Genomic DNA, 17,572 nt, shown 5'->3' on the forward strand with positions numbered 1-17,572 from the left:
TTAACTTCAGCCCAACTATCAGCCCTTTTTTTTGTAATTTGTGAACAATGCAAAGGTTCAGTTTTGCATTCCTTCCCCTACTCCATTCAATGTTTAAATATCTGTGGGTCAGTTTAGTATCCAAGTGCACACCAAAACAGCTAAACTCTCAAGAGACTAGATCTCAAGCACACCATACTGCAAATCAATATACAACCAGCTGTGATCTAGTTAGAGGACCCGTAGCCCAAAACCCTGGGCTAATAATCCAAAGACACAAGTTCCAATCCCACAAAGCTGGATAATTAAATTTACTTGATTAATTAAATAATCGGGGAGGTGGTACAGGAGCTTGAAGACCCACACTCAACGTTTCAGAAAGTTTCTTCCCCACACTACCTCGTTATTCCTCTTTTGGACTATTTATTTTTGTAACTTACAGTAATTCTTTATATCTTGCACTGTACAGCCACTGCAAAAAAAATTCATGACACATGTCAGTGTAATAATAAACCTGATTCTGATTCTGGAATTAAAAAGCTGATATGACTAATTGCAGAACATGAAACTACCATGTTTTAAGATTATGAGAAGCATAGATAGGGTAGACAGAATCTGTTCCCCAGGGTAGGAATGTCAAAACACAGAGGACATGCTTTTAAGATTAGAGGGGAAAGTTTAAAGGCGACAGGAGGAGCAAGTTTTTGTTTACACAGAGAGTGGTAGGTGCCTGGAAATGGGTTACCAGGGTAGTAGTGGAATCAGGCAGTTTGGTGGAGTTTAAGAGGCTTAATATAGACACATGAATATGAAAGGAATGGAGAGACATGGATGATACACAGGAAGACATTTAATATAAATCAGCATCAAGATTGGCACAACATTGTGGGCTGAATGGCCTGTCCCGTGCTGTACCAGTGTCTTACAAACCATATGACTTACCAACATACTTCAGAGATCTTAGCCACCGTCGGAAAATACTCCTAAAGAGACATACAGCCCACGTCATAACCAGGCCCACTTGACGTATCTCTCTGGCCCAACTGGGTGTCTCTGATACAGAAGGGTCATGTGCTTTATTAAAGGTCAAGGCTCCAGTTATTTGGGTAATAATGGAGATAAAAAGAAATCCGTTCCAAGCCAGAAAAAAAAATGAACGAACAGTTGAAAAGTGTGGGCTTTAAATTGCTCTGATTGTTGGTACATAATTCACATGTGTTTGACGGTTTATCTGGTGAGAGGAGAGTTGGTTAATCTAAGCTTGACAAGCTCAGGCTTCATTCCACTGAGTTGTCTGTCACACATATGTATTATTTTAATTTAATTGTAAAGCAATGAATCTTTTAAAATCAATCTGAGATTTTGGCTACATCAGATGCTCAGGCTGCTTTTGAGTTTCAAGGCATGCTAAAGGGCTGTAGAATAATTGCAAACAAATTTTGCTGTCAAACACTGGTCACAATTTCCCGAATCTTCAGTAAGAGAACTATTAAATGGCTGTTACTTGGTAGAAATCCCAATGAAAAATAATCTTTTCACAAATTTTAATATTTATATCTTAATTTACTTTCATTAACCGAGTTGGTATGTGGTTAAAAAATGTTTGACTGATAGCTGTCAGAAGGTATGGCCACTTCTCATGTTTCACATTTCCTTCCAACAAGGAAGGTGGCCTTTCACCCCATCGAGTCAGTGCCAGCTCTTACAGCAATTCCATCACTTCCACTTCCCCCACTCATTCCCCAGCAACCCATACTCTCACGTGTCCATAATTACCCTGATTCTCTAGCCACCCACCTACACATATCACTCAGACTGTGCAATGCCTTGCAAAAACCTGTTCGCAGGTACTCCCACACTAATTAAAATGGTGATCTCATCACCACACGACTCAGCACAGAGTGGACCACCAAGGAAATGCATGAGGCCTGACAATAGGCGGTTGGGTGAAAACTTGGTGCCAAGATATGGGATTCAGAGGGCACTCTGACCAGCACAGTGAGTGTGGCTATTGCTAGGGACTGACAGCACCCACACTACCTGGATCCTGCAGTCACTCTCATCAGCTCCTTTCAGATATAATGGAAGCTGATGTCTGCCCCACTGTTTGGCAGCGTCGGTCTCCCAGCCTGAAGATTTCCCCATGGCAACAAGCTTAATGATGGTTGCTGGCCATTGAGCCTATCACCACAAACAAGCCTCAGGGTTGGGGAGAGCCATGCAATCAAACAAAGAGACTGGGAGATAGCAGTTTGCTTCACATTCAAGCCCCCCACCTCCCACTGGCTCACATCTAGTGTACTGGCTAAAATGTAGCCCTGATCCCCACAGCTTAGCATCAAGTGGCCACATCACCCACTCCCAGTCTGTTCAACACCAGCCCCACAACTCCCATCCAATCCACACCAAGCCAATGCGATTACTTTAACTGTTTCATTACTGCAAGGGTACAATTATAGGGCCCAGCCTTAACCAGGTTTCCGAAACAGCAGCCGTCAGCAGCAAGGAGGGCAGGGGGTCACATCAGGTTCCTGGCACAGCAATGCTCTCAGAGGCACCTTTCTATATAAAAAACTTTTAGTGCCTATTCAACTAGTGTTCATTTTCCTGGGAAAGCATCATAACAGATCCCACTAACAAGCTCCACCAACAGGTAGCTGGGACAGCAGGAATATCAGCAGCTCCACTAGTCACAGAACACTTCCCAAATATTTTTACACCAGGGTTACCTTCAGTTTCTACTGAACAAGACGTTTGGCTCTCTAGCCCCTCATTCCAAGTCAAGCTTTAGTTCCAATTGTGGTCATTCAAACAGAAAACACTCTAGGCCTCTCACTGCCCATGTCTTACGTGGCATGTCAAATCTACCAATGTCAAGTTCCAGTCTGTTCTCCACCTTTGATGTGCATACATACTACCATAGTCTCTCATTTGATCCCGTAAAAATGCAAGTTGTTGGTATCTCTCAGAGCCAGGACTTCAATAAAAATGTTATTTTTCTTATAATATAATTACAAAAAATATTGATGTATTTTATTTGTACCAGTCATCCACAGGCAAAAATTATTCAGCAATCATAGTCATAATTGGAAACATCAATTAGTGCACAGGTTTCTTACTGAACAACATTTTGAAGGTTACAGATGAAAATTAATTAATTTTTTTTGTTAAAAAGCAGCACTTTTAAATTTGGAAATAAAAACTTATACTTCTGCAACATCATTCACAACCTCAGAACATCTCAGCCAATTAAGTACTTTTCAATTGAAATCTTCATTGTAATCCATGAAACTTGGTTCTCAACTTGTACAGATCAAGTTCCCAGAAACAACTAGATGAGGACGACCAGATAATCTGTTTAATATGCTGACCGAAGCAAAAATATTGGCCAGAAGGCCTGGGAAAACTTTCCTGTTCTTCTTCAAAGTAGCGATACATCCATCAAGAGAGCAGATGGGGCCTCAGTTTAATGTCTTATCTAAAAGATGGCACTTCTAATAGTGCAGCATTCTCCTAGTACTGTTCGGGAGTGTCAGCCTAGATTTGCGTGCTCAAGTCTCTATGCTGGAACCTTCTGACTCAGGTAAGTGGACTATTCATTGAACCACAGCAATTGAGTAAACTATATATAATTATATAAATTACATAAAAATTAACTTACATCAATATATATGTGCATAGACCACCACCATTTAAGGAATCTACTTTACACTATATGCTCCCAGATCCTAACAACATGTAAATATGGATAAAGTTTCTGCCCCCACTTACTTCTTCAGAAAATTATTCTGGTGAACAGAATAAAAACAACTTCCCTGAAATAATCACAATTTGACAGCTCATTTATTTATTACTGGTTGTCATGGAATCTAACAGAACAGAAAGATGCCATTCAGCCCATTGTGGCTATTGCTTATTTTTAAAGAGCTATCCAATCAGTCTCACTCTCCCAGCTGTTTCCTCAAAGCCCTGAAAAATTTCCCTTTTCAAGTTTACATCCTAAATCCCTTTTCAAAGTTACTGAAACTTCTTCCATTTCCACTTCAGGAACTACATTTAAGGTCAGAACAAAGGAAAAACCACATCTCTGTTTTCTCAGTTATATGAGAATTTTTACCATTACAAATACTTTACAGCAAGATGAACAAGAGGGGAATGATTATCATAGCTTGTCCTCAGATATCACGAAGCTTAGGGGATTGAATTTCAGTTGTAGGTAATATAGTACCGCAGCTGCAGATCTATGGTTGTCACTTCAAGGAACTGGGAAAAACATTTTGACATTTTATAGTCAGAGTGTCTGAAGTGCTTTCTATTTGCATAATGCCCACTATAATAGCTAATACCTTAAATAGTAAGCCTGTCAAATTCAAAATTCACCCAGTTTATGTCAGTCAGCTTATAAATCACAACTCCTGAAAACGTGTTTTAAAAATCAAAGCATTGAATAAACTACTTGACAAACTTGTAGGTTCCCTCACGCTAATTTTTAAATTGCAGAATACCATGTCCCTAAGCAGAGCTGCGCAGTGCAGAGTAAGACAGTAAACATCCAACAGCATGCTGGTGTCCCTTGCCTCAGGCACATTTCACTCTACTCCACTTGTCAATTATCAGTCGTCAGTAACATCTCTTCTCCACATCATCAAGCAAATGCTTAAACAACCTTACTCATGAGACAATGATGGCTTTACACTGCCATTATTTTTCATATCATACCCACAAACAACTGAGCTCTCTTTTAAGATGTCCAAATACAGTAAATTCTTTCAAAGCCCTTTGATTTTCCCTTCCTTGCTCAATGGCATGAAGAATGATCATCACAATCTACAAACCAATCTTCTCATCATCTCTAACCCCAGAGGCAGTCAACCCAGATGCAACTGGTCATGCAGTTACTGATCACTTCCCAACCACATTAGAACCAGATACCATCTGTGTAGCTGAAGCCTACACCAATGGGACTTTTGCAATGACAACAAATGCAACTATAAATAATATGATTTAGTGACTTGAAAGAAGAAAATAAATGTATGGTGGCCAAATTTGTGGATGACACAAAAATAGGTGGGAATGCAAGATGTGTGGAGCATTCAAACAGTTTACAGGCAGATATTAATGGAATAAGTAATTGGTAAAAAGTTAGCAAATGGTGTACAATGTGGGAAAATGAGGTTGTTCATTTTGGAAGGAAGAACAAAAGAACAGTTTTAGTTAAATGGAGATAAACTGCAGAAGGCTACAACACAAAAGGTTCAGCAAGTCCTTATGCACGAGACACAGAAAGCCAGCACACAAGCGCAGCAGGCCATAGGAAAGACTGAGGGAATGTCGGCCCTTAATTTGATGATTGAGTATAAAAGTCAGTAAGTCCTGCAACTGTACAAGATAACAGCAAGAACACACGTCAAGTATCGTGAATAGTTTTGATTTCCCTATTTCAGGAAGCAATGCAATTCTCCACTCCCAGTTCTCAAGCTCATGAAAGAGAAAAGTAGACATTATGGACCTCAAAATAATAAATGTTAGAGCACCCTGAAACTCAGCAGGTATTAGTATGACAACCTAATTGGTATCGGGTTTGTGAAGTGGGAGGGAAGAGATTGACATAACATTGCCAGAATGACAAACTGAAGACATACTGTATTGAATTCAAAGGTACAATCTAACAAATGGCAAATGGGTACTTATTATTTTAATAAGTATAGTTAAGCATTACTAATTTACACAAGGCCATATATAATGACAATGCCAATGCCAAAGCCAACATCAACCAGAGAGTGAAGATAATCCAATAATTCTACTGTCATGCAAGATTGGTGACCATACTACCGTTAAATGACTAAGACTTTATGCATGCATATTATATGCAACTATCTTCCACTCATGGCATTTTTCTGAAGAAATTGCCATGCTTTTACTGGGGGAAGTTGTTGTAGATTTTGTCTTCTCTGCACTTTAAATGGACTACAAGTAAACTAACATTATTATACAATACTGTTTGGTGTGAATCACATGCCATGTTCACGTCTAACCAACTGGCTTTCAGTGTTGTTAATAGATATTGTTTATCTGGCATCAAGTTAGGGGTGGGGAAATTACAACTATAATTCTCTTTAGTATTACAAGCTCAATAAAGCTAAATGGATGGCATTACTTCAGCACGCCTGGGAGCTTAGTCCAATGTGTTTCCACTAGCCTTAACCTGTGCAGTTTCAGGCAATTTGTCCAGTAAAAATCTACCAGGCTATCAACATACAAAGACAAATCAAGTGTGACAACCCCAAACAACAACACACCCATCAGAAGCCCACGATTTCCAATCACACCTAGATGAGCAAAACCATTCAAGGCACTGGGTGGGTGATAACATCTGCATACTTTAGATCATAGTATAAAATACAGGGTTAATACATTGTTTAATGTAGAACACAATATTCCAATCATGAAAACCTTTGTGAACTTGCAATAAACTCTATTAATTCTTATTCATCATCCTTAATAAAATTAAGCAAATTCAAACTAGTTATCCACCTCCAGAATGTCACAAGAACTTTTAAGACAAATCATTAGTCGGGCAGCTTATCATCATGTTTATCCTTCAATGTTTAAGACCCAGTTAGACACTTGGCTTAAAGACATTTCCATTTGATTTACCTAAATAACTGCAAGGTAAATAGTGCCTACCTGGTGGACTGCATTTGCCTCGTAGTTTCTGGGTCTTCAAACATCTTCACAATTGGTTCTGTTTCTGACTGGAGCTGTTTCAGTTGTGCAACCACAGTTGTACGCTTTTCCCTCAGAGCTACAAATACAAAGAGGTCCCCTTTTACCCAAATGGTCAGAGATGAACTTTTATGAAAGTAAAATCCTCTAACTTATGATGACCAACTTTTCTTGGATTCTTTAAAGCATTACATTTAAGCCATTATTAAGTGAGACATGGGAAAACAATAACTTTCAAGGATAAGTGTTCTTCCCAACACCCAAGCTTTCCCTACATTCCCTGAACCCCTCCTCAAGAAAAACAGGTCTGCTATAAAACCTCAGCTGGTAGTATCTGCAAAAAGAGAAACAGTTAACATTTCAGGTCAAAGACCCTTCATCAGACTCTGACAAAGACCCTAAAATATTAACACCGTTTCACTTTTCACAAATGCTGCCAGACCTCCCGAGTATTTCCAATATTTTCAGTTTCTCAGCATCTGCAGCTTTTCAACTTTGAAAAAAACAATTCTCAAAGTCAGCACACAGGGACTCTACTCGTATCTGACAGCTAGCCTAAAGTTTACCCAGTCACTGGTAAGAATGACAGAACACACCAAATGATATCTATATTTCAGAAGTTATTGCATTGTCTGTAAGGTACTTGGGAGATTGCGAAGTTGGGAAAGATGAATAGGAGTGAGCATGTTCTTTTCTCCTGTGGTTATCGGTATACAATGACAATTCTAAGTGTCAAAGAAGCTAAATAAAAAGTATTTCTCCTTTAAAGGACTTTTCAGAAAGTGTTTATTTTAAAAATAATAACCACTTTATGTTCACATTATATAGATGTCCTCATTCTCTGTGTGGCAACATCAAGTCAATACTTTAGTAACTGACATATTCCAATGTGGATGACTAATGCAGATCCTGCTTCTTCTCACTGCTGCTTACAATACAGAAATATTTCACTACTGGGCTCCTATGATTGCTTAATCAAGTGCTGTTAAGTGTGAGATCAATCATGCTTAAAATTGCTTGCAGCTTCTAAGTGCACAGAAAAAATTACTCAGGATTTTTCTACTTGGTTCTGAAATAAGTAAAGAAACACTTAGAGCGTTTAGATGATGAACTTTACTAAGGTATCTGGCACTGATTTCACTGCGTTTACCATCAAACACTTCACGTTGAGAACTTTTAAGCCTTGAAATCCTGAAGCAAGAGTAATGATGAGTACTAAACACTAAAACATGTTGGAAATCAGGACCTCAAATCTTATAAGTAATTGCTCAGCAGACTTGACTGTAAAAAGGCTGATATGCACTCCTGGAGATTTGAAGCAACCAATGGAGCGTGTAAATAATCCACACACTAAGGCAGACCTGTTGTCCAACTTCCAACAAAGATTGCGAAGTTAAAATGATCAAACCTCCCCGTGGGCTTTGTGAAATGGAGAAAACAGCAGCGAGCAAGTGCTGTTGGATCACCATGTCAGTTGAGGAAGGTCAAACACCTATCCAGATTGTAAGCACCGGGGCAGGAGTGAAATGGAATCTGATGTGGGAATTGACAGCTGACCAGCAAAGGGTAGGTCAAACCCAATGAATATTATAGAATTTTTTCATAAGTTTGCCTAAAGTATTCACCAAAACAACCAAAACTGGGAACATTCACATAGAGAAACAGAGCTACTTTTCAGATCAAAGACCTTTTTAAGAATGGGCCTTCAAGCTGAAATGTTCACGAGTAGTGAAGGATCTTTGACCAGAAAAGTTAACTCTGTTTCTCCCTCCAGAGGACATGCTGCCTGACGTGCCTAGTGCTTTCAGCACTTTCTGCTTTAAGATTTCATTTCAGATTTCAAGCATCTGCAGTTTTTGTTTGACAAGGAAACGTCTATGGCTGTTATGTACATGGACTTCCAGAAGCTGCTCCCAACAGGCTGCACATTAAAAGCTAATGCTCATGGTTTTGAAGCCAAATTATTGACCCAGTTAAGAAATTGGCTGAGTAGCAGGAGATAATAGGTACTCAAAATTGGTGGAATCCCATGTGGACTTGCATTATGGTTGCAACCAATCATCATTAATAACTTCAGTGGGAGAGAAAGCCAAGAGTTCAAGTTTGCCAATAACATATAGATATAAGACAATGCAGTGTAAATGGAAGTATTAAACTGGGAAATGATATTAACTAAACGTGACAAATAGATTTGGCATTCATGACTTATCTATGGTATGGCTGCTTTTACTCAGATGTGCCCCATATTCTCTAATCCCCGTAATAGTTAAAATAAAATGATCTTAGATGACCCAAAACAAATTGCTGTTCAAGAACTGTGGTTCAAACTTTTGTTTCCTAACTTCATTTCTAACAATATTTTAAACTCTTTCCCCTAGTCACCAAACTCCTTGATCAGTGGAAAGATTTTCTCTTTCTTTCCATCAGTTCATCTAGATATCTTGAAGACTTCAAATCACCTCTTAACCTTTGATATTACAGGGAATACAATCCCATTTTGTGTAATTTCTCTTTGTAATTTAACCCTTACAATACAGGTATGTAACTTTACACTGCACTTCCTAAAATTTCAAAATATTCTTCATAAGGTATTGTACTCCAGACCTATTCAAACATTAGCTGGGATCTAACCAGGGCTTTGCACAGCTGTGTGAGAACTTTATACCTCTTTATACACCTGCTATGAAAGCTAGTATCCATTTGTCTTTAATTTTCTGTGCTATGATCTTTGCACCTGGACTCTAAAGTCTTTATGGGCCTCCACTGCTTTTTACTGTTAAAGAGTTTGAATTGAGTAACTTCTAAAGTCCAAAATGATTACTTCACACTTACCTGCACCAAATTCCATCTGACATATTTTTACCTCTTCGCCTAACCTACTGAGTATCTGAGTAATTTGATGCTTCCATCTAAACTCCTTATCTTTTGCCATCTATATAGAATTACATACCGGAATTGTAACAAATACAGTGAACGACTGCAGTCCCAACACAGATCCTCAGGGATACCACTAGTCACATTCTGCGAATTTGAGTACGCATTATCCCTAGTATCAAATAAATTTCTAACTGGGTCAATCACTTGCCTTAAACTACAGGAGCTCTAACTTCTGCTAAAAGTCCTTATAAAAGATATATTGAATGCCTTCAGAAAGCTATTGACATTTCCCTGTTCACTTTACTGGCTCTCTTCTGATCAACTGAAAATTTACAAGTTATTCAGTAACAATCCTCAATTTATGGAATCTGGTGATTGCCACACAACAGATGCAAGGCTAATTGGTCTATGATTCCATGAATGTCCCCCTCATATTTTAACCAGTGAAATGACACCAATTATTTTTTCTATTTAAAAGGAACAGCTCCCAAAGCAAGATAACTTCTTAAAAGTTACTTAGACATCTGCAACACAGCAAGGAAATCTGCTGCCACAGCCTGCCCTCCTTAGATGAGAAATAAGTCCTTCTGTATGTTGAACAAGAATGTTCTGAGTAGGAAACTTCGACGTCTGTCACCATCAGCAGCATCAAGGCCACCTGAGCTTTGAAGGAAAGAACTGCAAAAATATCACTGCAGCATGTGGTCACAAACCCAACACAGGGGCTGCCTGGATTAGATGATATGAGCTATGGAGAAAGGTTGGACAAACTCGGATTGTTCTTCCTAGAACGTTGGAGGCTGAGGGGAGACCTGATACAGATTTTTAAAATTATGAGAGGCATAGATAGGGGAGACAGTCAGAATCTTTTCCCCAAGGTAGAAATGTCCATTACCAGAGGACATGCTTTTAAAGTCTAGAGGCGATATGAAGTGCAAGTTTTTTTTACACTAATAGTGGTAGGTGCTGGAATGGGTTACCAGGGTAGTGGTGAAAACAGGCAGTTTGGTGGAGTTTGAGAGGCTTTTAGATAGGCACATAAATATGAAGGGAATGAAAGGATATGGATGATACACAGGAAGAGGACATATAGTATAAATTGGCATCAAGATTGGCATGACATCATGGGCCAAATGGCCTGTCCAGTGCTGTACTGTTCTATGTTCTAAGTTTGCAGATGACACTAAAATAGGTGGTGTCGTTGACAGTGAAGATGGTTATAAGGATTTACAGCGGGATCTTGATCAGCTTGGTAAGTGGGCCAAGGAATGGCAAACAGAGTTTAATTTGGATAAGTGTAAGGTGGGAAGACAGGGTGGTGAAGGCAGCTTTTGGCATGCTAGCCTTCATCAGTCAGGGCATTGAGTATAGAAGTTGGGACATTATGTCGCAGTTGTACAAGACGTTGGTGAGGCCGCATTTGGAATATCGTGTTCAATTTTAGTCATTAAGCTGGAAAGAGTGCAGAAGAGATTTACAAGGATGTTGCCAGGACTCAAGGGACTGAGTTAAGGACAGAGGTTGAGTAGATTCGGAATTTTTTTCATTGGAGCCCAGGAGAATAAGGGGTGATCTTATAGAGCTGTATAAAATTATGAGGGGTATAGATATGGTGAATGCACACAGTCTTTTTCCCAGGGTTGGAGAATCAAGAACTAAGATGTCATAGATTTAAGGTGAGAGGGGAGAGATTTAATAGGAACCTGAGGGGCAGTTTTTCCAGCTAGAGAGTGGTCAATATATGGAATGAGCTGCTAGAGGAAGTGGTTGAGGCAGGCACAGAAACATTTTAAAAGGTACTTGGACAAGTACATGGATAGGAAAAGTTAAGAGAGATATGGGCCCAATGCAGGCAAATGGAACTAGCTTGGACGGGAATCTTGGTCAGCATGGACCAGTTGGGCCAAAAGACCTTTTTCCATACTGTATAACTCTATGACTCTAAATGCAAAATTTGTATGAGTTATGGATCCAAACAAGCCTATTCCTTCAGGGCAGGTTGTAAATGCTGCTTATGAATTGTGACATTATACATCCTGAAAAATTTACATTACTGCATACAACTCACCTTGAGGAATCTCTTTATCAAGATACAAGTTTTTGTACACATCCATAGCGAAGTCAACCATGTTTGTGTCACTGAGAAGGTCCAGTTTCCCTTGGAGAAGTTCCTTTTCATTGTAAATCTGAAATCAAAACATGTCAAATGCAAGTGTAGGACTGTTAAAACATTTTTTAAAAAATCACAACATCAAATGGTGTTCAAGTCAGGCACACTTTGAAAATTACATCCAGTTATCTAGTTCAGTACAGACCACAGCTATGTTCTAAACAACATACAGTGCCTAATTCTAGTTCTGCACAGCAATACAATTAAAAAGCATGCCAAGAATCAATACCTAAGATTACATTTGTGAGGGACAATTGAGTGAGGAAGCAGAGGCTTGCTGAAAACCCGAGGAACTGTATAATCATTGCTTCAGTGGAAGATTATAAGATTATATTTAGTGACAATAAGAATGATTATTTTATTTCCCACTGACTGTTCACTGCCTCCAGTGAAAAGATTCTGTACAGCTCGGAATGAATACTTTGTAACACATCATCTTCCAAACAATTTTACAGCACAAAGGGAGCTTATTTGACCCTTAATGCCTATGCAGACTCTTTGAAGAGTTATTCAATGCAGTCCCAGTGCCCAGTTTTCTCACATTTCATACCTGTCATATTTTCTTTTGACAAAGATGCAGGCCAGTTAGCCCATCCTCTATACCAGCTCGCAAAGCAATCCCATTCATTCCATCCCTCCACTTCTTTCCCTGTAACCTATTTTCTCTTGCATGCAAATCCACACCTTTCTGATTCTCCAACTACCTACTTACAGTAAGGGTAATTTACTGTGGCCAATTAACCTCCCAAACAGTATGTCTTTGGCACCTTGGAGGAACCCAAGCACCCAGGGCAAACAGGGAGAACGTGCAAACTCCACACAAACAGTCTGCAAAGTCAAGATCAAACCCGGGTCGCTGGAGCTGTGAGGCAGCAGCACTACCTGCTGAACCACTGTGCCGCCCAAATAATCCTGCAAAATAACGTTAAGTACTTGTTCATTTGCTATTTGAAAAGACTGGTGGAATCTTAGTCTGCTGCTTCTTTCAGCCACTGCACTCAAACAGCTGAGGAAGAAGACCCCAAGCATCTCCAAAAGGATTGAGAAAGGAATGGGAAAGAACACACACCAGCAAATAGGCAATAAGATGGCAATGGAATATAATGGAGGCTAATGTAAAATTATCCATTTTGATAGAATAGATGAACAGAATATATTTTATCTTTTGAACAAAATACTTCCATTCAGTGATGAAGGTGATCCTGAGTTGCCAGTCTCTTTAATTCTCTATCTCACTCTTACCCCTTTTACACTGTTCCAATGAAGGGCAACAGAAACTGCATTTCACCTTCCATTAACACATGGTAGAGTCTTCAGGACTCAAGAATTTCAGATAACCATCATTTCCAGTTTGTATCGAAAGTAGTCATATCTAATAAAAAGTCATGGATCTGAAACATTAACTATTTGTCTCTCCAAGTCTGATAACTGCCATGCTAAGCATTTGGAATTGGCCCCAGTATTTTCTTCATATTTTCAGCATCTGTAGCATTTTGCTCCTCCAATGTGCATTTTGCATTTGCAGTTTTTTAAAAATCCTATTTATGCTCTCTCTCTTTTCATTCACTTCCTAATTACACTTCTTCCATACTAATCAGCTTCAATGACCAAGCCCTCACACCCTCTTGGCTGGCACCATCACATGTATCACTCAGTTTCTTTTGGCCCCCATCCAATCACAGACATGTCCTTTGTTCGCCATCCCACCTCCACCTCTCCAATTGAAAACACATTTGATTTCAAAGTTTCCTTAGTTCTGAGGGAAGGTCATCAACCTTAAATATTGTTTCTCTCTGCAGACCTGAATATTGACAACATTTTCTAATTTCTTTCCAGCCTTGTATCTCATTTCCAGTGTTGCTTCATTGCCCCACACTCACCAGCCCTTCTGGTGAAACCTGATGTTATTTGCCTTCTCCAATTTATACCTCCCCAAACATGCCCTTTGTTATTCACTTGCCTCTACCAACCTCTTTCAACCAGCACAATCACCATTTATGTGATTCCATCCCTCTGATTGCTTCCTTATCGCAGACCTTCCCTCCCCTTACAAACGTGTTATTCTCTTCTCAATGGCATGACAGAACATTGCCTTGAAAAGTTCATGCTGTTTCTCTCTCCATAGATGCAGCCCAACCTGCTGAGTATTTCCAATAAATGGAAATTAAAATAAATTGCTTACTGGAATCTGAAATAAATACAAAACATTTTGGAAACACTCAGCAAGTCAGACAGTATCTACAGACAGAATTCATGTTTCAGATCAAAACTCCATTAGAGCTGTTAATTCCCATTTCTCTTTCCACAGATGCTGCTTAACCTGCTGAGTGCTTCCCAACATTTTCTAGTTTTATTTCAGAGCAGTTCCAGTATTTTATTCAATTTTGTTAGAATCTGTCATATTTTGTTTATAGAAATTAGAAAATGTTGATGTATACGGAGGTGAGGAACAGCTGCTTCATGAGATGCAGACAGAGCAAGTAATTGGGTGGGAGGCAACCAACATTAACATTTATTGCAAGTGGGTTCATGTAGAGTGAAAGGAGGAAGCCTTCCCAAGAACGTACAAGGCTCTGATGCAACCTCATTTTGGAGGAATGGTGGGGAAATAAAAAAAGGACTGTGGACCAGGATGGGGTGAGAGGATTGCAGGCCTGGAGGTGACAGGGTATTGTGATCTTTAATGTGGGGGAAAGGATGTGGTTGTAGACCCGGGGGTGGGGTGGAGACAGAGGTAAGGGATTGGCTTGTGGGGGGAATAAGGGGATGCAGCCTTTGAGATGGTTATGAACAGGATGCTGCTACCGGGGGGGGGGGGAGAGGTGAAAAGGTGGAGCAACAAACAACATGCTGCAGGAACTAAGCAGGTCATGCAGCATCTGTGGAAGAAGACACTGTTGATGCTTTGGGTCAAAACCCTGCATCAGGGTTTCCATCCGAAACGTCGACAATTTCTTTCCTCCCACAAATGCTCCATGACCCACTGAGTTCCTCCAGCACATTGTTTGTTGTGGGAGAAAGGATGGTAGTGTGAAGGGTGCGTTACGGGTACAGGGGAGGAAGGTGTGATAGGGAAGTGGGGGAGAATGGGGGAAATCAGAGCCTTCAACCCCTTTGGGTGTCTGGCAGGACGCGGTGGGAGGAGGGGCGAGGGGGGGGTGGTGAATAGCAGGGATTTAAATCAATGTGGAGGAGGAGGGGGAGGAAGGGTATGGTGTGTGGGGTTGAGGGGGGGGGGGGGAAGGGGGCAATCAGTGCCTGCCGCTCCCTCGGGCCTCCGTAGGCCGCGCTCGCTCGAAGCCCCGACTCGGGGCCGCCTCACGTGGGTGCGCTGTAGATGCCGGGAGCCGCAGCGCGGACGGCGACAGCACGGGCGGACCGGCCCCTCCACCTTTACCTCCTTAACCGACAAGAACTCGAGCAGCGGGAAAACCAAATGGCGATCCAGGAAATTAGCGATTCGCATCGTCAAGTCGTAATCCGCCATCCTGGCCAGAGAGGGATTCAAAACCATACAACTTTATCAATAGACACAGTCCACGAACACAGCCCGCCCCCCGCCTCAGCCCATTGGTCCATACCGCATTCCTCTCTGTCAATCAAACCCTGGCTTGGGCCATTCAGCCCAACTGGAGCCAACTGCAGACGACATTTAGGGTAGAGAATCTTCAAACGTGATAGCAGGAAGAAGGGTATGTCAAACAGAAGGTGACATTGCACTATTGATTAAGGAGGAATAAGGGAGGATATCTGAGAAGGCTGTATGGCTGCAGCTTGGACATATTCCACAGGTCTCCTGACAGTCAGCAGAGTTGGAGGAGCAGATATGTAGGCAAATCATTGGAGTGGTGTAAGAATAAAAGGGATATAGCAGTAAGGTATTTCAACTCCCCCAGTATTATCACAGTGTGAAAAGCCTAGAGGGGGTGGAATTCTTAAAGTCCTGAGGAGCTTTCTGAGTCATTACACAGCTAGTCACACCAGAGGAGGAGCAATGCTGAACCTAATCTTGGGGAATGTAGCTGGGCAATTTGTTGGAGAGTCAGCGGGAGAGCATCTTGGAGATAGTGATCATAACTGTAAGTTTCAAAATAGTTATGGAAAGGGATGGACCAGAAATTAAGGTCTTGAGATGGGGGAAGGCCTCTTCACAGCTCTAGTGCCTTCCTGTGAGGACATTGGTCCCAGCTTTGTTGGGAATCCATCCATCCAATCTGTGCAGGTCCTACCTGGCCCAGAGCCAGTCCTCAGGAATCCAAAACCCTCCCTCCTCCACCACTTCTCCAGCCACATAGTCATCTGCACTGTCCTCCTGGTATTGTACTCATTGGCGAGTGGCAAATGGAGTGATCTGGAGATTACCACCTTCAGGGTCCTTGAAACCTGCCTGCAGGACACCATCCCTTTTTTATCTATGTCATGGACCTTTTACCCTTCCCTTCCAGAATGTCCTCCAGCCAGACAATGATATCCTTGACTCTGACACCAAGATGCAATGTTCCATGAAGGTAATTGACTCTGTTTCTCTCACCAGAGATGCTGCTTGACTGGCTAAGTATTTCCAGCATTGTTTTTTATTTCAGATTTTCAGCATCTGCTGGGTTTTTTTTGATTTTTCAGGTAACATACCATCCATGAATCACTTCTACAGTTATAGAAGTGCCCAAACCCCTAACAACTGAACCCTCCTTGATCTTCCTCCTCCCTCCTTGTACAGCTGAGCCATCTCTGGTGCTATAGTCCTGGCTGTACTCCCCAGGGAATTCCTCTTCTCCCATCCCCATCCCCATCAGTACTCATTCAAAAATAGGCATCAAATCTCTGGACATATCGAGAAATAACCATTCTTAAATAATTGCCTTAATTTGCATTTTGATTAACAAAGATGATAATGTTAAAGCTAGGTTTAATATTCATAGGGTCTAGATCAGAAATAATTACTCCAAATATTGGAGTACTGCCAACAATAACATTGTCAATATGTAGCAGAGATAATACTCAAAGAATAATTCAGGAATAGTTATTTTTACCAGTTGCTTAAGCAATGGGGGGGTTTTGGCAGTGTTTGGATTAGACTTGTAGACATTTAGCTCTTGCGAGAGAGTTAACTGTTGACAAGGAGGAAGGCAGTGTGAGGAACAGCAAAGTCCCATTCTTTATCAGCCAATTTCCCACACCATTGCTCACGTGGTTCAAATAAAAATAATCTGCAGCACAGTTGATATGATTTTAAGGTTAATTCATTACTAGCATCCTATGCAAATTGTTATAAGAAATTGCAGGATGTTTTATCTGGAGAAATTCACAGCAGAAATCAGCTTAAGTGATTGAGGATTGGAATAATATTTTGCTTTAGAATGTAATGAGAAAAAATCAGATACTGATAATTAGTTACATTAGAGTAATTTTGAAAAAGTAATGATTCTGTCATGGTTCTGAGTGCTGGTTCTCAATTCTGCCCCTTATCCCCATTGATGGTGCCTTGTTGCGCAGCACATGGTTTCTATGCACTACTGGTTGCCTAATGACACACACCTGAGTTCCATCAGGAGACTAGTATAAGAACCCTGGTTTCACAAACACTGGTTGCCAGATTATTGGTCTATCTCTGGCTACACTCTGTCTTCTGGCTGCTTAGAGCTGGCAACTCTAGAGCAGTCCTGGTTTTGTTGTTTCTCTGAGAAAACCCTGTTTCCATGTCGGGACTCTATCTCAGAGCCCTGTTCTGCGTTCGGTTCCAACAAGGAAGTATCCTGACTCCAGTCTCGGACTGGTGTTCCGCATTTGGGTTCTCCATGATCTCGTTCTTCGTGTGACATT

General features: G+C 40.8%; 1 protein-coding gene across 1 annotated transcript in view; it reads right to left on the reverse strand.

Moving 5' to 3' along the window:
* LOC127574193 (eukaryotic translation initiation factor 3 subunit E-A) overlaps positions 1 to 15,281 on the reverse strand; it is a 123,761-nt gene extending 108,480 nt beyond the window's left edge. Inside the window, exons 1-3 of the mRNA XM_052022980.1 lie at positions 15,150 to 15,281; positions 11,651 to 11,768; positions 6,667 to 6,784 (exon numbers count right to left, since the gene is read on the reverse strand). Coding sequence (XP_051878940.1) covers positions 6,667 to 6,784; positions 11,651 to 11,768; positions 15,150 to 15,266 — 353 coding nt within the window. The 5' untranslated portion in view covers positions 15,267 to 15,281. The remainder of the gene's footprint in view (positions 1 to 6,666; positions 6,785 to 11,650; positions 11,769 to 15,149) is intronic.
* Positions 15,282 to 17,572: the final 2,291 nt, after the last annotated feature.

This window comes from Pristis pectinata, chromosome 9 (assembly GCF_009764475.1).
Source record: "Pristis pectinata isolate sPriPec2 chromosome 9, sPriPec2.1.pri, whole genome shotgun sequence".
Classification (NCBI taxonomy): domain Eukaryota; kingdom Metazoa; phylum Chordata; class Chondrichthyes; order Rhinopristiformes; family Pristidae; genus Pristis; species Pristis pectinata.